Genomic DNA, 23,941 nt, shown 5'->3' on the forward strand with positions numbered 1-23,941 from the left:
TCTGGTGCTCCTCCCTTCGAGTCTGCTCCCTGGAGACAAGGCTGTGAATCCCCGAGGCAAGCTAGATCTATACTCACGCCTCCCATGCTCCTCCCTCCGAGTCTGCTCCCAGGATTTACTCACCAATCAGCTGTTTTTTCTTTAGAATCCACTTTCAGAAGAGTGTACCTCGCAGGTCTGGTGCACTCCTGAAGGCACTGCCTCTTCCTCTCTCTCCTTTTTTTTTTAGGTTTGAGGAGGAGGGAGGGATGGAAACACTACAGCGATGTAAGGTTTGGGGCTATTCCGTTTTTTGACAGTGGGTCCTCCTCAATTCCCTCCTGAGTCGCGGTGTCTGTGGTGACTTCTCCCAGAATGCTTCAGTCACTTCTCACCAGCGCCCTCTGTTGATGTTCTTCCTCCTGTTGAGTGCAAGAGCCCTTCTCCTCAATTCCCTCCTGAGTTGCTGTGGCTGTGGTGACTTCTCCCAGAATGCTTCAGTCACTTCTTACCAGCGCCCTCTGTTGGATGCTCTTCCTCCTGTTGAGTGCAAGAGTCCTTCTTCTCGATTCCCTCCTGAGTCGCGGTGGTTGCGGTGACTTCTCCCAGAATGCTTCAGTCACTTCTCACCAGCGCCCTATGTTGGATACCCTTCCTCCTGTTGAGTGCAAGAGTCCTTCTCCTTGATTCCCTCCTGAGTCACTGTGGCTGCGGTGACTTCTCCCAGAATTATTTTTTGAAAAATATACTTTATTCATAAAATATCTGGAAGAACATTCCAAACCATTTCAAAATCACCATCACAAAAGTACAATCAGGTTCAACTTTTACAACGTGTATCACAAGGTGCATCAATACAATCAATGAATATTCCAATCATTTCAATGTGGTCATTACAGGCAATCAGACAATAGATATCTCCCAGAATGCTTCTGTCACTTCTCACCAGCACCCTCTGTTGGATTCTCTTCCTCCTGTTGAGTGAAAGAGTTCTTCTCCTCGATTCCCTCCTGAGTCACAGTGGCTGCGGTGACTTCTCCCAGAATGCTTCAGTCACTTCCCACCAGCGCCCTCTGTTCAGAAGAATGAGGGGGGATCTCAAGGAAACCTATAAAATTCTAACAGGACTCGAGAGGGTAGATGCAGGAAGGATGTTCCCGATGATAGGGGAGTCTAGAACCAGGGGACACAGTCTGAGCATACGGGGTAGACCATTTAGGACTGAGATAAGGAGAAATTTCTTCACCCAGAGAGTAGTGAGCCTGTGGAATTCGCTACCATAGAAAGTAGTTGAGGCCAAAACATTGTATATTTTCAAGGAGGAGTAGATATAGCTGTTGGGGCGAAAGGGATCGAAGGATATGGGGAGAAAGCAGGAGCAGGCTATTGAGTTGTATGATCAGCCATGATCATGATGAATGGCGGAGTAGGCTTGAAGGGCCAAATGTCCTACTCCTGCTCCTATTTTCTATGTCTATGTTTTCTGTGACCCAGTTTTTCTTATGTGTACAAGTCTGTTGTCAGGATAAGGGAACTGGATTTAACAATATAAACACCAAGGGCCAACTCACAAATGCCAGCATGGCAATATTTTAAACTGAGAGTGCCAGTATACAGGTAGCTTAAATATGTGAGCTGCACTGCTGCTGGTTATAACAATACTTCTCATTTAAACGTTAGCAACATAAGAATCATCATGTTCTGTTGTTTTGCTAACACCTAAGTGAGCAGAATTGGTAAGGACCTAATGTGAAAATGTTAAATTTCTGCTTCCCTTATCTCCTTTTATATGAAAAGAGAAATATTGACTTCCATAGGTAATGTTTGTCTCAGCTTGAAGTTTGACTTGAAGCTGTGCACCAGATGCCTGACTCAGCATGTGATCAGCATTCCCTTCACAAATGCCTAGTTTATCCATCTGTACACAGACTGGTTCCATGTAGAAAATGTGTTTAAATGTTTGAATACATTTGTGTTTGTTTGTTCTCCGGTTGTAGGTGACACTGACATGGCCACCTTTTCTGCCAAGCCTTAATCGCGCTGAATGTAGCAACTATACAACTGAAGAAAAGTCATATTTTACTCGAAACATGAACTCTGTTTCTCTTTCCACAGATGTTGCCAGAACTGCTGAGTTTTTCCAGCATTTTCTGTTTTTATTTCAGATTCCAACATCCACATTACTTTACATTTATTACACAGCTGAAGGACTTGCTAGGCCATTTCAGAGGGAGTTGAGAGTCAAAAGAAAGGACAGCATGAACTACAGATAGATGTAGTTCAGACCGGATCAGGGTTCCAAACCCTTCCAGAGCCACTGGGATTTTTCCAGAATAAGGGGGTTCCTATACTAAGCACTGCCTCCAGCAGCGTGGGAGATTTATGATTTGAATTTCCAGCCACAGCACGCTCACTTGAGAAACAGATACTTTTGTGAGGCACTGTAAATAATGACTAACTGTTAGCCTGGCGTCAGAATGGGATTAAACTACATTAATTTTAAACAGCCTTTTCCATGCTCGGCATCGGCTGCTGCTTAGAACTGGTACTTGCAGAGACATGTAACTGGTCCGGGCAGAAGGGGATCTGGAGGCAGACTTTGAAATTAGCAAAGGGTTTCTGAAATTGTGGAGTCTGAAATTCTGTAGTGGAGGAGGTCTCTGAAATCTGGGTGGCCCTGAAATTAGGGGGCTTTGAGTGTGAGAAAGAGAGTGAAACAAGAATTGAAACTAGGGGAGAGATGGAGACTGAGAATTGCAAGATCAGAGGCAGAGGAGACTATGGGAATGGGGATTTGGAAGAAAGGGAAACTACGGACTGGAAGCAAGGGAAAAGATGGAGACTGAGGGTGGGGAGATAAATGAAGACTGGGGAATGGAGACTTGGAGAGAGATGGAGACTGGGGAATGGGGCTCGGAGAGACATGGAGACAGGGGAATAAATTCTGGGGAATGAGGTTGGTGTGGGTCCCAGGACTTCTCACAGAGCTGGGAGCAGTAGTAACAAAGTGGCAGTGTGACTGGCACTGAGAAAGGAACAACCAGTTAAAAGGATAAGTGAAAGCTGGGACCTAACTGTGGATAAACAATGAAAGATTATTTCCACTGAAAGACAAATGGGGAATTCGGAAAAATGGAAGCTAAAGATTGAATTAACAAAGGGATGAGGTTGTTAAATAGATGGCGATTAGACCATGGGATCCAGGGCATGTTGTCATTGAAGGGAGACTAAAGAGAGAGAGAGAGGGACTAAGATGTAATTTCAAAGGGAGCAGGTCAAAATTTTAATCATATGATGAGACATCATGTGATCAGGCCTCCAACCAGTGTTGGGAACCCTGGAGAGCTGCCAAGTTCCCTTCAGGTCATTTGAGAGTTTTTGCATTAATCTGACAATTTTTGAGGGGTTTTTTTTATATGCTAGCCCACAAATTTTCCAGATTTAATGGATTCAATTTCACAGCTTGTTCTGGAAGGATTAGGAGTCATTGGACAGCACAGCAGAGAAAAACATGCTGAGGAGGGTTGGAGCTATAAGCTGATTGTGCACCACAACATTATTTGATCAATGTGAATAGTTGGCTAAGTTCTTGATTTAAATAAAGACTTGAGAAAAATACTTTGAAAATAGACAAACGATCCTAGATACAGTGTGCACTCTTCTGCTGATAGTGCTGGTGCCAATGGAAATGGATTGAAGCAGCAAATAGCTGGATCATAGTGGGATATAACTCAAACCGGATTTGAACAGGGAAACAGGAACAATGTGAGTGACCCAATTGAACAAGGGTAGTGAGCTATTTGGATCAATTACTTAAACCATGTTCAGATTAGACTATCATCTTAAAAAAATTATACTTTTTTTTAAACACTAAATTTGTCTATTTCACTCAGCTGAGATCAAATAGACCCAAGCTTTTTTGTATTGATAATTTTATTAATGGCATGCTTCCGTGTGTCCTCGACGATGATGAGTCTTCTGACCTATTCCCAGTCACTAATGGAGTTAAACATGACTGCATGATAGCTCCAACCCTCCTCAGCATGTTTTTCTCTGTTGTGCTGTCCAATGCCTTCCATGATGGCGATTTTGGCATCGAAATCAGATATCGTACGGTCAGGAAGCTACTCAATCTCAGACTACTCCAGGCAAAGATCAGGTTCTCCAATGACATACTTCACGATCTCCTGTTTGCTGCTGCTGGTGGTTCAGAGCTTGTCATGCAATGTAGCATGGACTTGTCCTTCACTGCACGTGACAACTTCTGCCTCACGATCAGCAGGAAGAAAACTGGAGTTATGTACCAGCCTGTTCCAGGAAAGCCCAACTCAAGCCCAAGGTTTGGGTTCATGACCAGAACCTATCTGCAGTGGATAAGATCACAGAAGCACAGTCTCTTGAGTTGTCTATATAGATACTAAGACACATAGAAGAATTGCCATAGCAAAAATAGCCTTTGACTGACTTCAAACATCAGCCTGGGAATTAAGAGGAGTAGGTCTGCCTACCAAACTGAATGTCTATTGAGCAATAGTCCTGCCCACTCTACACAGGGAGACTATGTACCAGCATCATGCCAAGAAACACAATCACTTTCACTTGAGCTGCCCTCTGAAGATCAGATGACAGGGGGGAGATGATGGCATAGCGATAATGTCACTGGATTAGTAGCCCAGAGGCCCAGGCTAATGCTCATGGATTCAAATCCCACCACGGCAGCTGGCGGAATTTGAATACAATTAATAAATCTAGCAGATAAAGCTAGTCTCAGTGATGGTGACTAATACAACCATCATTGATTGTTATAAAAGCCCATTTGGTTCACTGTTGTTCTTTAGGGAAGGAAATCTGCCAAGATCTTACCTGGTCTGGCCTATATGTGACTCCAGATACACACCAGTATGGTTCACTCTTAACTGGCCTCTGAAATGGCCGAACAAGCCATTCAATTCAAGGGCAATTAGGGATGGGCAACAAATGCTGGCCTTGCCAGCAATGCCCACATCTCTGACAGCAAGACGAAACACCTGACACTGAGGTGCTTACCCAAGCTGGCATACCCAAGCATCCACACCATTTTGAGACAATGGCTGCACTGGTCATGTAGCTGGAATGCTTGACACTTGTTTACCAAAGCAAACCTTGAATAAAGAGCTCGAGTCTGAGGCGCGCTGTCATGGTGGTCAAAGGAAGCGTTACAAGGACAACCTGAAGGCCTTGCTTTGGAGTTTTGATATTGGCCCTGTGTCCTGGGGGAAGCTCATCCAGGATCTCTGCACATGGCACAACCAATTAAAAAAAGGGTGTGGTCTCTTTCAAAAGCAATCATATATCAGAGACAGAAAGAAAATGCAAGGAGAGGAAATCCCGAGCCAGCAACTCGTTGAAAATTCAGTTGTCTGTGGCATCCTGCCCTATTTGCAGTAGAACTTTCTTGGTGCAGATTGGCCTTAACATTCACCTTAGCAAACCCTACCAAACACCCCAGATGATGAACATGGTCATCTTCGCCTCGAAGGACGAACACGAAACAACCATTTTATTGAACTGTGCAAATGGCTGATTGTCAAATGAATAAGATCTATTTGTTGAAGTATACAGTACTTTAATTCACTCACTGTTGTGTTGTCATGTTACTTGCCACAGTCCCCAGCCATTCTGCACACTTGTGCAATATCAACTGGGGACCATAAACCCCAATGGGAATGTCAGCAAATCACATCAGTACAAAGAACTGAAATGAACTTGTGGACTAGTGACCTTGAGGTTTGTACTTTTGAAATCCAGGCAGTATTTTTCAACATATGATAGCTTCTACAGATAATATTTCCAGTCTTCGATTTGTGTATATGATCCATTGTGCCTAATGAATATTTCATGGTTCTAAGAAATTGCTAACTTGGATTCTTGAACTAAAGGCAAATAATTTTTCCTAATTAATCACAGATGGAACAGAATGTAATCTTGGTGTTAATGGGCAGTGAATCATAGGGCAGTTATCATGCAGGGCATAAAGAAGATATATGTAATTAAATATTCTAGCAATACTCAAGGATATTGAAAAGAGCTTTTATCCATTTCCCCTGATAAATTCTCAGATTGTTTTCAGTTGATGAGTCATTAGAGACCATTGTCCTCCTGAAATTGAGGGAAACCATGCCCACAATTTCGCATGGCTTTACCAAAAACAGTATCAGGAAATATGTGCCTACTGCATTTGTTGTGTCAACATGTGCATCCCATGAATCCCACATTGGCATTGTGAATGTGAAGTGTGCAGGCCACTGAGCTAAGTTTTAGCCAGGAAAAGAAAGCTGGGAATTTTGGATTTTTAAAAGGTACCTGAAATGCCTTAAAGTATTGATGTGAAGCCTGCGTGTTTTGTACCATAGCTAACATTAGACTTCCGCTCTGAGTGGGTATGAATATGGACAGTTGTGTACTAATGCATCATCTATACTAATCATCCCTTGAAGACTGAGAACCTGATACTCTGATAGCTTTCAGCTGAGTGCTTACAGCAAAGTGGGACCTAAGTGTGCTGCGGTCTGAGGACTGTGACCCCTGACCCCTGCGCCCCCCCTCCACCCCACCTCCCAAATTGCAGATATTGGTCATGAGCATTGACTGGACAGCTTCTGCCAACTACCAGCGTGCCTCAACAATACCTGCTTTTGAAAGTCAAAGCAGCGCACAGCAGCCTTTGTGTCCAAGACAAAAATTGCTGCTCCAAAATGAACCATTCCGGAACCTCAGGAAGGTAATTGGTGTTCCCTGGGAACAATCACCTCCCCGTTTTAAAGCTTTAATCCTTTCCCAAGCTTCTTCAATCTGAAGTGTCTCATCCCAAACTAGCCTAAGAACTAAGATAAAAGCAAAAAACTACGGATGCTGGAAATCCAAAACAAAAATAAAAATAAAAATAAAAATACCTGGAAAATCTCAGCAGGTCTGGCAGCATCTGCGAAGAGGAACACAGTTAATGTTTCGAGTCCGTATGACTCTTCAACAGAACTGTTCTGTTGAAGAGTCATACGGACTCGAAACATAAATTGTGTACCTCTCTGCAGATGCTGCCAGACCTGCTGAGATTTTCCAGGTATTTTTATTTTCATTTTTGTTTTTGTTTTAGCCTAAGAAATGTTCTGGTTTTGGAGTTAGTCTGAAAACACCATGCCGATGATACCTGGTTTGGGAGTGCAGCTGCCGTTTAATAGGTTTTTTTTTAAACTTAAGTGAGTACTTGAGAATAAGGTCATTATGATCATATCCAGTAAGACTTTTTTTGAAAAAGTACATGTTTATATATGTTCACCTTAGTACAATATACCTAAGAGAGGAAATTTTAGTGGGAATCTTTGACATATTTAATTAAAAGGTCAGTCATGTGGAATTGCATCAAATTTAAAACACAGAATTGGGCCATTCCACTGGCCGATGCCAGTGTATATGTTCCACGTAAGTCTCCTCCCATACTAATTTATCTAACACTATCAGCGCATTTTTCTATTCCTTTTTCCTTCCTGTACTTATGCCCTTTAGAAGCATTAAATGGATGTCACTGTGAAACTGCTAACCTTACAAAACTTGGGATTGTAAAATCTCGTAATGCGTTTCATTAATTCAATTAGCAGTAACTGGTCTGGTATTTACAATGTTCTGAGCCAAAAATATGTCTTTTAAAATGTAATTGATGTGTCACTTTATTCCGAGTTGTTGAATAGCTTAGTTTGCACATTGTTTCAGTTGCAGAATTGGAAAAGGCTTATCTATATTTCGTGAAATTCTTTTGATTTCTCAGTTATGCAGTTCTTTAGGAAACCTGCAGGATATTACTAAACATAAAAGTACGTTATGGTATCTAAGTTCAAATACTTTACACAGCATGTGAGAGATGTTACTTGTTGACACCTGTTTGGAACAAAATTCTGCTAGTTTTAGAGATCTCATGGATAAAATCACACAAATTCTTTCATGGGGCAGCATTCCAATCCATAATAAGTGCTGAAATATTGCAAGTTTTCAGCTGTGCTTTTTAACGATTGCCTGCCCAGAAAGTTTACTTAGAAGAAAATCCATGTTCAGTATCATGGCCTGCTTTGGAAAATCTGATTTGTCCATTTCCACAACCGTTTCCAGCTTCCTCTGTGATCAGTGTGATCAGTCACTGAGAAATACCATGCAAGAGATCTTTGTTCTTAACTCTTGTTCCAGGATTTCAATAGCAGAAATTAAATAGAGGCTAAACCATGATCAAAAAGGTAATGTGATCTGTCCAAGGCCAGCACAGTGCTATATTTCATTAACAATAAATGGTGATATGTCAAAAGCCTTAAGAAAGTCTTACCTTTCCAATATAATGCTGAGATTTTGGAATAGTAAAATGTGAAATATGCCTCTTAGATCTCTCACAGTTCTGATTACTGGTAACCTTGGTACGGAGCAGGGTTATGCTGTTTAGCTCCTCTCCTGGCCTTTTCCTTTAAGAAAACTACATTAATATTTCCTGGGGCAATTCAGGAAATTACATAGCTACTTGCAACTAAAGCTGATAGCAGTTGAGGACAATGAGGGGGGGTACATGGGCACTGTGCCACCAAATAATGAATGCTGCAGCTACGATTTAACCAGTGGCGGAAGAGGCCCACACCAAGCATCCAGCCCAGCAGCTTTCATTCCGTGGGCTGGTGGCAGGCAACAGGGTGATATTCTCCTTAATGGGCTCCCTGGGCCCATGGGAGTGTTCCCCCTCCCTGGATCTTCCCACTAACTGGCTCCCTTCCCCACTGGCCCCACTTGCTGGAACCTTGCAGCCTGGCCCTGCCAAAACTCTGGTCAGCATTGGAATTTAGAAGAATGGGATGTGACCTTATTGAAACGTATAAGATTCTTAGGGGACTTGACAGGGTAGATGCTGAGAGGTTGTTTGCTCTTGAGGGAGAGTCTAGGACCATAATCTCAGAGTAAGGGGTTGTCCACTTAAAACAGAGATGAGGAGGAATTTCTTCTGTCAGAGGGTAGTCAATCTGTGGCAGGGCTGTAGAAGCTGGGTCGTTAAGTATATTCAAGGCTGAGATAGACAGATTTTTAATTAGTAAGGGAATCAAGGAAAAGGCAAGAAAGTGGAGTTGAAGATTATCAGATCAGCCATGATCTCATTGATGATGCGCTGAATGGCCTACTTCTACTTCTGCGTCTTATGGTCTAGCAGCTCTTAGAGGCAGGACTTCCTGCCCAGGTGGGGGCAGAAGGCCCACCTTAAACAAACTAACATCCTAATGGCCATTAAATAGGTAGCTACAGAGCTACCTACCAGAGTGGGGTATAGGGCAGGTTTGCCCCTGACTCGAAGGACCCAGGCTTTGATGTCTGGAGTGTCGCATCTTGCACATGATAGAAGCATTCTACTTGCAAGACTTTATAATGTACCAGCTGATATCCCAAGGTGTAACTCACAGTGAGTTGATTAATTTAAATGACAAAGGGCATTGTGTATTATCAAGCACCAATTTTAAGAGTGACCATGGGATTTGGGAACATTGGCTAGCAGTCTGGGATTTGGCGGTATTGGGATGTGAGCTTACGATCTTGTAGTACTTTGAGGGGTCCAAGGTGAGCATTGGAAGGATGTTCTAGATCTGAGAGCACTACAAAGGAATCTGAAAAGCACTGGCTCATGTCCTGAGATCAGGGATCACTGGAAAATTGATCCTGGCTTCTCTGAATACTGATGAACAAGGTCACCAGTGGCTGGGAACATTGGGTACAGGCCTAAAGTGAGAGAGAACTGGGAGGGAGGGTGCTGGGGTCTGGTGCGTTGGGTACAGATGGGTCAGAGAGCATTAGGAGGAGTGACCTGTGATAGGGGGGTAATTGAGTGCAAGCCCCTGGAATTAGGGAGGACTGGGAAGAGCTGTGGGAACATTGGATTGGTTCTGTTGTGAAGGAGCATGGGAGGGCAGGATAGGAGTTTGTGCGAACACAGACAGGTTCCTGGTAGCTTGGGGCTGAATATCCAGTAGCATTGGGGAATCTTTGGCCGCATTAGTATAGAGAGATACTAGGGCCTGATAGTATTGAAGATCAGTATTTTTCTGAGATTTATAGTTTAGCATCTGCTAACAGGCTGTTGGAAACCTGAATTGGAGGCAGGCAGAATACATTAACTAAAATGTACATCCAACACCTTTTGGCTTATCACAAACTCTACAATAGCTCAAGACTGACTCAGCATCATCATCACTCCAAATTGACACTCACAGATCATATTATTTGTTTGTAAAGTGAGATGAGAGATACTGTTCACTACAGATAAATAAATGCAAGATTCTTTCCACAGGAAATATTGCATGAACTATGTTGGCTTTATTGCTTTTATGAGCAGGTCCCAGGGATTCCTTTAAGAAGTAATGGTTCGACTGATTTCTGCTTCGAGCCAGAAGGTGGACCTAGCTATCTACGTTCCAGGACCTGGTTTGCATTGACCAGTGAAGCTCCACCCCTCTTTTAGTTTGCACATTGGCCACTAATTTCGAATCTAGTTTATTTTAATTTTATTTTTAATGTTCTGTCACGGAGTGTGAGCATTGCTGGCTCGGCCAGCATTTATTGCCCATCCTTAATTGCCTTTGAGAAGTTGTGGTAAGCTTCCTTCTTGAACTGCTGCAGTCCCTGTGTGTGGGTACACCTACAGTGCTGTTGGGAAGTGAGTTCCTGCCCTTGTCCTTCTAGGTGGTAGAGGTTGCAGGTTTGGAAGGTGCTGTCGAAGGAGCCTTGGTGAGTTGCTTTCGTGTTTCTTGTAGATGGTACAACTGTTGCCACCGTGTGTCAGTGGTGGAGGGAATGAATGTTTAAGATGATGGATGAGGTGCCAATCAAGTGGACTGCTTTGTCCTGGATGGTGTCAAGCTTCGTGGCTGCACTTATCCAGGCAAATGGAGAGTGTTCCATCACATTCCTGATTTGAGCCTTGAAGATGGTGGACAGGCTTTGCGGAGTCAGGAGATGAGTTACTCATTGCAGAATTCCCAGCCTCTGACTTCTTTTAGCCACAGTATTTATATAGTTGGTCCATTTCAATTTCTGGTCAATGGTAATCCCCAGGATGTTGATAATGGGGGAATTCAACGATGGTAATGCTATTGAGTGCCATGGGGCAATGGTTAGATTCTCCCCTGTTGGAGATGCTCATTGCCTGGCACTTGTGTGGTGTGAAAGCTACTTGCCACTTATCAGCCCAAGCCTGAATGTTGTCCAGGTCTTGCTGCAAATGGACACGGACTGCTTTAGTATGTGAGGAATCGTGAATGGTGCTGAACATTGTGCAATTATCAGCGAACATCCCCATTTCTGACCTGATGATGGAAGAACCCTGCAGCGATATCCCAAGATTGAGCTGATGGCCCTCCAACAACATTATCCATCTTCCTTTGTGCTAAGTATGACTCGAACCAGTAGAGAGATTTCCCCGATTCCAGTTGACTCCAGTTTTGCTAGGGCTCCTTGATCCCACCCTCGGTCAAATGCTACCTTGATGTCAAGGTCAGTCACTTTCACCTTGCCTCTTGAGCTCAGCCCTTTTGTTCATGTTTGGACCAAGGCTGTAATGAGGTCACGAGCTAAATGGCCCAGGTGGAACCCAAACTGAGTGTTGTGAGCAGGTCATTGCTGAGTCAGTGCCGCTTGATAGCACTGTTGATGACCCCTTGCATCGCTTTATTAATGATTGAGAGTAGACTGTTGGGGCACGAGTTGGCTGGGTTGGATTTGTCCTGTTTTTTGTGAATAAGACTGGGCAATTTGTCATATTTCTGGGTAGATGCCAGTATTGTAGCTTGACTAGAACAGTTTGGCTCGGGTTGCAGTTAGTTCTGGAGCACAAGTCTTCAGTACTATTGCTGATTGCTGCTTGGCTTTTTGTGGGAAGATAGTGGGAATGAGGAGTTTGGTTTCACTATCTTTCCTATTTCAAACAGAAAGCGGGATCAAGGAGAGGACAAAACTTCCCCCCAAATAAATCAGTGTGCTGTTCTTAAAACATTTTGTGGTTGCATTTATTTGTTACATGGTTTTGTGACCCTCAACCTCTACCATCTAGAAGGACAAGGGCAGGAACTCACTTCCTAACAGCACTGTAGATGTACCCACACGTGACATAAAGATGCACAGGAGATTCAGCACTTGCATTCCAACTGAGTTGTCTGTAGAAATCATGAATGCAAATTTGAATGAAGCTTTTGACATTATTTCTCCTGTTTTGTTTCCCAAGAGTGAGGTGAACTCACTTTATTGTTAAACTTTATTGTTGAACAGTTTCCCCACAATCATCCAGGGGGCAACTTCCCTCCAGCTATTTTGCGCTGGTATATGTTCTGCACGACATTATTTCTCAGTCCAACATGTAAGGCTAATTAGTGTTTGATGGAAGATGAGATTAGGAGAGCATCATCACTAACAATCACTTTTTTTTTCATGATGTATGTCACACAACTGGACGATGGGATACTGTGTCAACTGTTCTCCCAGTGAAGGTTTTGTCTCCAGTATCTCAACAGTCATTCCTCAACAGCATTCTGTTGAGTGGAATGGGCTTAATTGCGCACAACAAATTCAGACCTATTTCATTCAGTTAGACAAGGCTAAGGAAAGAAAACTATCCTATATTGGTCAGATATGAAAATATCTCCCTCATCATCACACTTCCTGTAGATGTTCTGCAGAAATGTGAAAGACATCAGCTGCCATTTTTATCTGTGGGCTTGTAGAACATTAAATTGGAGAGTCAGCTTGAGTATTTAATCTTCTCTAGAGATTGATGTTGATTGGTTTTAGATGGTACCTTGTCTTACAGAAAAATGTGGAAAGAAACCTGGTTACATTTGCTTCAATTATTTTGATAATATTGGCTCCAATTGTTCAGCCCTTTATACAAAAAGGGACAAAATACAAATGCTGAAAATATTAATAGAATCAGAAACTCCTGGAAACATGCAGCAGGTTTCTTAGCATCTGGAAAGTGGAAAATCTGCTGAACATTCTGCTTGTTGACTTTGTTTTTTCAGACCTTAAACTTAAATATAATCAAGCTGCTCATTAGAGTGAAAAGATAGAGGAGAGAGGAAATGATATTCCATTGTTGAGAGGCAATTAACATGGTGAATGAGCTGGAAACTGCCAAATAGAAAAGCAGGAACCAGCTATGTGTTACCAAAGATCTTCACAGAGAGCCTTACTCTCTGGGATTAATGAGTCAGGGAAGATGAGGGAAGGTTGTTTCTGTGTGGCACTTCACCAAATTCTAGCGCAATGATTTAGGTATTTTGTCATTAACCTGATGCTGGCAATATGCTACCAACCTTGGCATCTCTCATGACAACAGGAAAATGCGATGGTGGTCTCCTCTGATGGGCATTGAACATCATTTTGCCCTGCAGGAAGATTGAATATGTGAAGAAAAGGCTAGCATTTGAAGTGGGTGTATCAGCTGAAGTAAATGATGTGGGAGGTATCAGCCTATTAAAGTTGAGGAAGTGGTTTTGAGGTTGTGATGAAAGTAGTTTCTGTTAGAGTAGCTGGTGAACTATAGTGTAATTTGCCAAGATAGAGCCCACCCAGCTCCTTAACCAGAGTGCATTGTCAAAGTCGAGTTGTTTAAGTGTTGCTTTAAGTGGGTGAAGATTATACTGGGCAAGCAAGATAAGATAGAGTGTCTGGTATGTTACCTTTCCTGCCCTGGTGAAATTGATGAACTTCTTACTGTACGGGTCAGCAGGTCCTTCACTTTCCTGTTCAGGGATCCAGCTGATCTTTGAACCTTGAGATCTTCTGGTTGTTGTTTTCAACTGTCACCAAAAAGTGCTCAGATTTGCAGCCAGGTCTGCCTCTGAGGCCTGGATTTGTGCGACCAATTCTTTCCCCGATTCCTGGAGCAAGTTCCTATAGTGCCTGGGGGAGTTGTGGTGTGGAGGAGGGGGTTGGATGGTGGGCGAATTCAGCGACATGACGTTGTGGTAGCCTGGATACTGAGTGCACACTAGAATTGTTCTGCCAGTGCTGCACCTGGCAAAGTGAGGAGGGAGGATTTTAAAATTTATTTGCAGGATTTAGGCATTGTTGGCATGGTCAGCATTTATTGCCAATCCCTAATAGCCCTTGAAAAGGTGGTGATAAGTCACCTTTTTGAACTGACGCATTGACGATGGTATGACCACAGAGCTGTTAAGGAGAGATTTCAGGATTTTGACCAAGGCTGGAATCAGTATCTTTAAAATAAAAAGTCTCTGGGTGGAATTTTCCCAGCTGACCTTCAGTGAACAAAAGGATAATCCAGGTGAGTTAGAAATGCTAAGTAAACCTAATCTGAGTTAAAGGCTAACCAGTTGATATATGTATAAACATATATTCATGATTAGCCTTTGGATCTTCACTGTAACCATGGAAACATAGTTTAATAAAGCCCTGTATAAAGGTTGTTTCAAACTAGAGTTTGTGAAGCCCAAATGTGAGTTTTGTTAGAATGAAAATAACAATTGAGTATAATGTCCATGTTCATAATTTGCTTCAACTAATCTTTGCCAGACTATCTAACCACTAGTAAAAAGAGGATATTAGGGCCATTACATTTGATGACTGGTATGTCAGATGGCCAAGGGCAGTGGAACTTTCATTAATGAGAATCAGGATGAAGCTACCCATAACATGCAATGTTGGGACTGTCACATCAACAACACACTGTAGGTCTGTGTGTAACCAGAAACGGAAAATGCTGAAAACATACAGCAAGTCTGTCAGCTTCTCAAAAAGAATAGTTAATGTTTTCCTTAGTTGGCTTGGATCAGAATTTATTCAACTTTTCTCTTTCAAATGTTGACTAATCTGTTACAGATTTCCAGCACCTTTTTAGTACTTTGTAGGCTGCAAAGTGCTTTGGGCCACATTAAGGTCATGAAGGATGCTATATAAATGCAAGTTCTTCCTTTGTTTCATATTTCCAGCATTTTCAGTTTTATATCTATTTTCCAAGCATGAATGTTGGTTATTTATACCCAGCAACATATTAATAGCAGTCACTATAACAGACAAAAATGAGCCAAAATGAGCCAGAATTCTGATTTTTGGAAGATTCTGCCTAAATCTCAACACACATTGTGTAATGTTTTAGACTGTCTATCTAAAAATTCACAGCTGACTCCATCTTGGCAGCAGTTATGATTTTATTTATGCATAAATGAGAATTTATACATTACAGTACCTGAGTAGCTGTTTACAAAGAACATCTGAGAATTACATTACTCTATACATCCTTGTGTAGAAGGAGGCCCCTTTCTTTATACCACTTACTTGCATATGTTTGTTCACTTGTCTGATGTCCTGCTTGGCCTTCTACACTGAGAATGGCTCAATCCACTCTCCCCTTGCCTCGAGGATGTACCCCAAAAAATAAAAGTATGGAAAACTCCATCCAGTCTTAGGTACAGCAAGTTCTGTGTCCAGGCACAGGCCTCCCTTCTCTGCCTTTTCTGTTTTCACCATTAGTGAAACAATCCAAGAAACCTGAAGACAAGAGTTCTAACTGTAAAGCTATCCTAAATTAAACATCATTCTCTTCACTAATTCTAATAAAAGAACTAAAAAGAGAAAACTGTGTGCAAGCAAACCTAATATTAAGTTACAATTGAGCAAAGTTTAATACTGAACAATAGTAAAATAGGATTATATTAGATTATATTTCAACAAATTACCAAAGATGGTGCATTTCCGCAGCCAGGAGAGATAAGAGAAATTGCTGTAGACACAGTTCATGGCTCTCTCTTAGCAATAATAATTAATTTTTGGCAAGGACATTTATGATTATATGTAATCCTGAGTTTGAGAGCTATGGATTTTGAGGAAGAGCAATTCAAACAAAAAGTTGAGAGCCATTTAACCCTTGCAATGCCTAATCCCTCTAATTTCTGCAACAGGTGGATATACAACTATACCGGGGGTTCATCTTAAAAACTTTCTTCAATGGGAATTCTACATTCAGCAGAGATAGCATCCAAAGTAAACAGGGTTCTTGGATTTCTGAGAAGGCATCTTTGATACTGCAGAAAAAGTATCAGAGTTAAAGCTTAACCAAACATATATTTGTCCATTCCTGGAGTATGCAATTTGTATGTGGGATCCTTAAATGGCAAGAGATATAAATAAGACTGAAGTAATCTGAAGAAGCGCTGCACGACTCTCCATGAATCAGTATAGGAAATACACATCACATCCTTGTTCAAAGATTTGGAATGGGAATCACTACAGCAAAGAAGGGAAAAAATAGACTGACCGTGTTTTATAAAATATGGAATTGACTGGTGGGAATTGACAGAAACAAGTACTTGGTGCCCTCGGGCAATGACAAATCAAGAGGTGGCCATCCACACAAACTACAAAGACCATTTGTTTCCAAGATAGTGCATCAACAATCTTTTTTCCCAAGGACAGTCCCACAATGGAACAAGCTGCAAAAGGAAATAGTCACAGCCCTATCACTTGAAATATTCATGATTCATCTTTAGACTACCTCCATTTAAAAGTTTTCATTATCAGGTCTATCATCTCAGCAGATCAGGTCTGGTTTAACTAGTGCTACCCATATAAATGTTGGTGGAAATTGGGTATTAGTCTGTAATGCCAACACAACTAAAACAACAGCAGAACTATCCTCAGAAGCCCATTTTGGAAGTACGTACCAAGGATTAGGCTCCGTGTCCTTCAACATTGTCTTCTGCGCCATCTCTTTCGTGTAGGTACATTGAACAGGTTCTTCTAATGGCGTTGTCTCAGGAAGGAGGCATTATTTTAAAATTATAACAGTATTGTACAATTCTAAAGGCAGGTTGATTTATTGAGAATAAATATGAAAATTTATTAAAATTGTCATTCAATACAATTAAATGAATAAGTATTGAGGCCAGTGGACTTAGAAAGAATACTATGATATGTGCTTAATCTTATAAAGTCACGACCGCTTCCTGCCTGAAACCTACTGATTGATTATTATTCATGGCATCATTGGGTGAGGGAAAGTGGGCCCCTCTCTTGATACACTGTTACCATTTAAAGTAACTTGCATTGATGTGACAACAGAAAAAACCTCAGCAAGATAAAACAAGAATCTACTGTGGAATAAAACCAATCTTAAGCATTTAAAACACATATTTCTAAATCTAATGTTACAACTGATTTAAAAAATATATTATTGCATCATCCGTGACGAAAATGAATTTTGTAACATGCTTTTATATGACTAATTAGTCATTGTTAACAGAAAGAATCCTCCGCTTTCCTGTTAGGTTTATTTAATAGTTTTTAAAGATGAGATTTATTTTCATAAACCAGTGAATTAGTTTAGAATAAAACAGACCATCACTTGTACATCATTTGAGATTCAGTCAGTCCAGTCCTTTGAATCTGTATCAAAAAATGCTGGAAATATACAACAGGTCAGCCAGCATCTGTCAAGATAAAAGGCAATTCAGCATTTGGGTAATGCAGCCAATGGTGTTTCTGCCAGAATTCCATAAATACTTTCTTAACTGAAAGATGTACTCAAGTGTTACACTGGCATTACAATAAAATGGCTCAATACTTAATATTTAAATGTATGATCGTTGCTGAATAATGTTTACTCTGTTTATCAATAACTTAAGTGGTGAACAATTCTGAAATCCGAAGTAAAGCAAACTCATTCCTCACCCTCACTACACCATTCTTTAAATGAGAGCTGAATGAGAAAATGAGTAACAGCATTAATTGGCAGTAAAACTTGCTTCACTCTCCAGTAAAACCTGCCCTATCTGACTGTTAATTAGTAAGGTATTGGCACAGCATGTGATATTATTATGGCTACATAAGGAATTCCACATCAGGAAAAGCAGTACTCTTAGTATATGTATAACTGTTGATTCCCCTTCTGAACAGATATCGATCAAGCTGCCTTTATAAATAGGCCAATTAACCCCGAAATCAATAGTCTTCTCTAAGGGGCTATTCCATGTAGGTATGTCATTAAGGGCTGCAGGTTATTTTGTAACCTTGAAAATCTCCAATACGAGAATAACTACACATTGATTGGATTTTAGGTTGTTTTGTGGTGTACAGCTTTCTCTCAGCTATCAGTGAGAGAAGGTTTCATCACTTTCTTTAGGCTGGAGTCAAACTCGGGTGAGAACTATGACTGGCATATTACATACTGGAGCCCCGTATGCAGGTTTGTTTCTTTTGAAGTTGCTGGCTTAAAGATCATTCATCTAACATCCATTTTATTTGCATTTGCTTTGCAGTTTGTGGCTGTGACTTGGCCAAAGGTGGATTTTTCATGAAGAACAGTGATTACCTTTGTACCCTGGACTACCAGCGGCTGTATGGAACTCGTTGCCAGGGCTGTGGAGAGTTTGTGGAGGGGGAGGTAGTCACAGCACTGGGGAAGACCTACCATCCTAAATGCTTTGTTTGCTCCATATGCAAGTAAGACTACTACAATACTTGAAAAAAAAAGGAAAAATCTGCAAATCTCAGAGTTTTTCATTCCGAAATAGTCTTGTTACTTAGAACTATAATGCCATGGAGATTTACAGCACCGAAACAGACCATTTGGCCAACATACCAGTTCTGTCTTAGAGTAATCTGAAACAAGTCACACTGCCCTATTGTCTTCCCATTGCCCTGTTTTGCTTTGTTTCAAATAGTTATCCAAATTTTCCTTCAAGATGCAATCTCAACTGTTCCCAGTGGCAAGGCATTCCATGTTCTAACAAAACACTGCATGAGAAAATTTCTCCCAACTTCTCTCCTCACTCTTGGTAATAACGTTAAATTGATGGTCTTCAGTCACTGACTGTTCAAACAGAAGTGATATCCCTATTTACTCTATCAACAGTTCATAGGATTGTAAGAACTAGCAGGATATGCCATTCAGCATATCAAGCTTGCTCTTCCATTCAATAAGATCATGACTGATCTGGTGGTGGCCTCAATTCCACTTTCCTGCCTGTCCCCCGTAACCTTCGATTTCCTTATAGACCAAAAATCTGTCCAACTCAGCTTTGAATACGTTCAATGATACAGCATCCACAGCTCTCTAATGCCCTGCCTGTAATGGAATATTCAAAAATGCCAGTGAGTTGATGGGCAATTAAAATCATCAGTCGGAATTACTTGCTGCTTTCCTGTGGGTTTCTGATTTTAGCAACAGACCATCTAGCGGGAGGAGGAGCCGGGGCAGAAAAAGGCTGGAAAAATAACCCAATTTCCTTTTTGCAATGTTCCCTGTGGGCCCAAGGAAAATGTAGGCCTCCCCTCCCTGGGCTCCTGGCTGTGAGGTCGCCCTGAACCTCTTTCCAGCCACCTAGTTGGATACAGAGGACTGTTCCTGCGATCCCTGATGGGGACCATCCACTGCCCAATATTCCGTTGTCTTACCCCTCCCCCTCACTAACTAGCTGTCTCTTTTCACTGGCTTTGGGTGGGATATGACATAAGTTAAAATCAGTTGGATTTATCCAGTCAGTAAAGAATATGTAACTTACCCATTAGTACATGTTGAACCAGGCAATATATTTGAAGCTCTGTCACTCTTCTGAGTATGTATGCATATAATCTACAACTGCTGTCCATCTGGTATATGAACTGCACACACCTGGGCCAGAATAGAATGCTCGTCGGGCAGATGTGCGCCTGACCCAAACGAGCATAAAATGACGTGCGATGATGTTGGACGAGCATCCCGATGTCATTGCGCACTCATGCAATATTTTGGTCGGCAGGATTGTGCAGGAGCTAACAGCATGTCTTCCGACAATTAAAAGGCCATTAAAGTTATAGTTGAAAGAAATTTTTCACTGCCCATCCAACCTTATGGTTGGTGGGCAGGCGTAAAGGCCAAGCGGCCTTTGCGTTTTTTAGGAAACCACATCCACGGGCGGGATGAAGTTTCCAACAGCAAATAAAAATAAAATAAAACTTTTAACATTTCTTGAATAACAAATCCCTGCTCATATGACAGAGTCACATAAGGGGACATGTTTTATAACTTCATCTCCATGAGGCAGCTCTGTGCCTCAGGGAGCTTTTCCAGCGTGCACCCACGCACATGCACAAACTTGCGCTGTTGACATCTTCCCCTTCTCCACCCCACACAGGCACCACTGAGCACTGAAGCATCCGTTTCACACTGGGCGAGCCTTAATTGACCCACCAGCGTGAAATTGCGGTTCAGCCCCGATCGCAGGCAGCGGTCGGCTTTCTGACCGTTCCAGCCCATCTCGCTGAGCCTGCTGACAAGAACAAAATTCTGCCCCTAGGTTTTTATGCTCTATTAAAACAAATCATACCGATAAAACATGTTTTTTAACCTAAATTGCAATCATGGAACTGAGTAATTGATTTATATGCAACACTAACTTTCAAGTGTTGCTTTATATACAGTTGGTATCTAGAATGCTCAGTACAATATTATCAGACTCCAAATATTCTGTAAGATTCACTAATTTATTTTCCCAATCACAGTGGAACTTGCTATAGTAAACTGCATGGGCAGGATATTTCAGATGTTGAAGTTTCCCTGTCCTGCCACCAAAAAAGTCAAGGGGGAATTTATCGCTGCCAATGTCGGTAGCCCTGCAGCCATTTAATGCTCCTCGGAGTGTTAATTGGCTGGAGACGTACCAGACAGCTGCTGGCAAATCTGATTGGCTGGAAGCTCTGTAGTCCCAGCAGTGCCACCGGGATTGGCCGCTGCTGCGACTACAGGCTGTCCCCAGATTCTAAGTGCAAGGGAGCCCAGGACAAAGGTAAATCCCGGCGTCTCGGGGGCAAGGGGGCAGACTTTGGGGAGATGGGTGGGGGGAGGTGATTGGGAAAGGAGGTCAATGATGGAAGCACCTCCCTCCCTTCCCGCCTGTGGCCCAAGCAGGCTTACCTGCCATGCTTCCTCCTCCCCATCCCTGACCTCCTTTTGCCAGCATCAAAATTGCATCGGGGTGGGAAGCGGATCTTAACCTCAGGGCTTCAAATGGGGAGAGGGTGGGCGGGCTGCCCTAGGTTCATCTGTGTACATTGGGAAAAGTCAGTTTTATTCGATAATATAAATCAGTAGACTTGTGGCACATCAGTTCATTGCACCTGTTGTTTTTAATTGAAATCAAGCCCCCATCATAAATTTTCAGCAAGCAGTTCAAATTTTTACAGTACCATTTAAAAAAAAATTCTAATTGTTTCATTATAGTCTCATTGTCCAACATAAGAAGATCAATGAATTAACTTTTTGTTCTTACATACAGTGGTGATAGTGAAGTTCTCCTGTCCTTATTTGCAGTATAGTATCTTTCTCTCGTATTGGGAAATAAAGTATTGGGAAATAAAGTCCTTAGCTGACGCTGTTATATCAGAAAGTTGTCTTTCTTTGCTGCGATATTGGGAAACCAGTACAGAACCCCGCCTTGTCATTATAAATGGTGATGTATTTTGCTCATTGTCATGTCACCTATGGCTCAGTACGTAGCCAAAAAAGTTGCAGGTTCAAGTTCCACTCAGAGGCTTGAGCACAAAGTTTAGACTGACTTTTCATTGCAATGCTGTGGTAGTGCTGTGCTCTTGGAGGTGCCATCTTTTGGATTGGATGCAATGCTGCATCTGGTCTCATTGCAAAACATCCAATGGCATTATTTAGAAGAAGAGTTCTCCCTGGTGCCCTGCTCGATATGTCTCTCAACCAATGCCACCAATCATTTGGCATATCGTATTGCTGTTGGTGGGAGCTTGCTGTGCACATATTGGCTGCAGCATTTCTGATTTTACAACAGTTTTAATAGTTCAACAGTACTTCGTTGAAGTTTGGGGTGTCCTGAGGATGTGAAAGGTTTTATATAAATGTAAATCTTTATTTCTGTTGAGTAGCACATTTTTTAGGAAGTAATTTTTTTGCTTTTTTATTTAGCTGCACACTGTTATTCAGTAATTAACAATGCCTTTTCTTCCTGTTTTCCAGGCGCCCTTTTCCAGCAGGGGACCGTGTGACTTTCAATGGAAAAGACTGTCTGTGTGAGCACTGTGCCCAGCCAAAGTCTTCCAGTCCCAAGGAAATTGTCAGTAGCAACAGTGAGTACACATAGGGGAGAATTTCACCAAAGCTTCAGATAGCAATGGGAAATCCATGGCAATGCATCCAGCCAGTTAGATGCAACATTCATTGGCTGTCCTGATAACTTATATTCAGCTTTCACTCTATGAACTGAACAGGTTCCTCATTCTCAGTGGTACCAGGTACATGAGTTAAAAGATTAGTGTTTGCTGACTAGTGGTGATTTAATAATTGTTTCCTTTGTTTTTTCAGTACCTTATCCATAATTTAGTCAGGAAGATTAGGAAATGCTGCTTAGATCAGTGGGAACCAATGGCTGCCTGGTCATTGAATTAATTCACTAACCAGTAGATTTTGGTCCCAGATACTAGTTATTGGAACTTCTGACCTTGTATTTTTTTTTTAAATTCGTTTATGGGATGTGGGCATTGCTCAGCCAGCATTTATTGCCCATCCCCAATTGACTTTGTATAAACACCAAATACTGCAAAATTTCAAATTGTTATTTTTGAAATCCTGTTGAAACAATTTCTCAACAAGTAAATACTAGATACCAATTATATATAAAGCGTTTAGTATGCCTATTTTTTTATTCATTCATAGAATGTGGGCATTGCCAGCAAGGCCTGCATTTATTTATTTATTTTTTTTGAAAAATATACTTTATTCATAAAATATCTGGAAGAACATTCCAAAACATTTCAAAATCACAATCACAAAAGTACAATCAGATTCAACTTTTACACATGTATCACAAGGTGCATTAATACAATCAATGAATATTACAATCATTTCAATATGGTCAATGCAGACAATCAGACAATGGTATTGGAGTTGTCAACATACATCAAGTTGCACTCTGAGGAGCTTCACTACAATTATAATACAATTAGTATTCAATGCTTACATTCATTTTGAGCTGTGCAGCCCAAGGGGCTCTCAACAGTTCCTAGTCCCTCGGTGCACTGTAGCAGAAAGGTTCTAGACAGCGACCTTTCCCCGTTGCGCCTTTGCGGCGGCTGTCCAAGCTTTAGTGTGTCCCTCAGCACATAGTCCTGGACCTTGGAATGTGCCAGTCTGCAACACTCGGTCGTGGACAACTTTTTGCACTGGAAGACCAACAAGTTTCGGGCAAACTAAAGAGCGTCTTTCACCAAATTGATGATCCTCCAGCTGCAGTTGATGTTTGTCTTGGTGTGTGTTCCTGGGAACAGCCCATAGAGCTGTATCACAGAACTGCTTGGGATGAACCTCGACAGAAACCACTGCATCTCTCTCCAGACCTTCTTTGCAAAGGCACAATCCACAAGGAAGTGCACAATGGTCTCGTCACCACCACAGCCACCTCAAGGGCAACATGCAGAGGGGTTGATACTCCTGGCGTGTTGGAAGGATCTGACAGGGAGGGCCTTTCTCACCATCAGCCAAACTATGTCTTGGTGCTTGTTGGAAAGTTCTGACGATGAGGCATTCTGTCAAATGACTTTGACAGTCTGCTCGGGGTACCATCCCACAGGATCCACCATCTCCTTTTTCTGCAGGGCCTCTGAGACGTTACGTGCTGACCATTGCCTGATGGACTTGTGGTCGAAGGTGTTTCTCTGCATAAACTTTTCCACGAGGGACAGGTGGTATGGCACGGTCCAACTACTTGGAGCGTTCCGCGGCAGCGTGGCCAGACCCATCCTTCACAATACCGGGGACAGGTAGAACCTCAGCACGTAGTGACACTTGGTGTTTGCGTACCGAGGGTCTATGCACAGCTTGATGCAGCCGCACACAAAGGTGGACATCAGTATGAGGGCGATGTTGGACACATTTTTTTCCCCCTTTATCTAGAGGCTTGTA

General features: G+C 42.0%; 1 protein-coding gene across 7 annotated transcripts in view; it reads left to right on the forward strand.

Moving 5' to 3' along the window:
* Positions 1-23,941, forward strand: part of ablim1b (actin binding LIM protein 1b) — a 279,577-nt gene that overhangs the window by 85,374 nt on the left and 170,262 nt on the right. For 6 of the 7 annotated variants that reach the window (XM_041209206.1, XM_041209211.1, XM_041209207.1 and 3 more), the window contains exons 3-4: positions 18,297-18,480; positions 22,001-22,110. In XM_041209206.1, the coding sequence (XP_041065140.1) occupies positions 18,297-18,480; positions 22,001-22,110 (294 nt within the window). The remainder of the gene's footprint in view (positions 1-18,296; positions 18,481-22,000; positions 22,111-23,941) is intronic. The other variant, XM_041209213.1, reaches the window with a different exon arrangement.

This window comes from Carcharodon carcharias, chromosome 17 (genome assembly GCF_017639515.1).
Source record: "Carcharodon carcharias isolate sCarCar2 chromosome 17, sCarCar2.pri, whole genome shotgun sequence".
Taxonomy (NCBI): Eukaryota; Metazoa; Chordata; class Chondrichthyes; order Lamniformes; family Lamnidae; genus Carcharodon; species Carcharodon carcharias.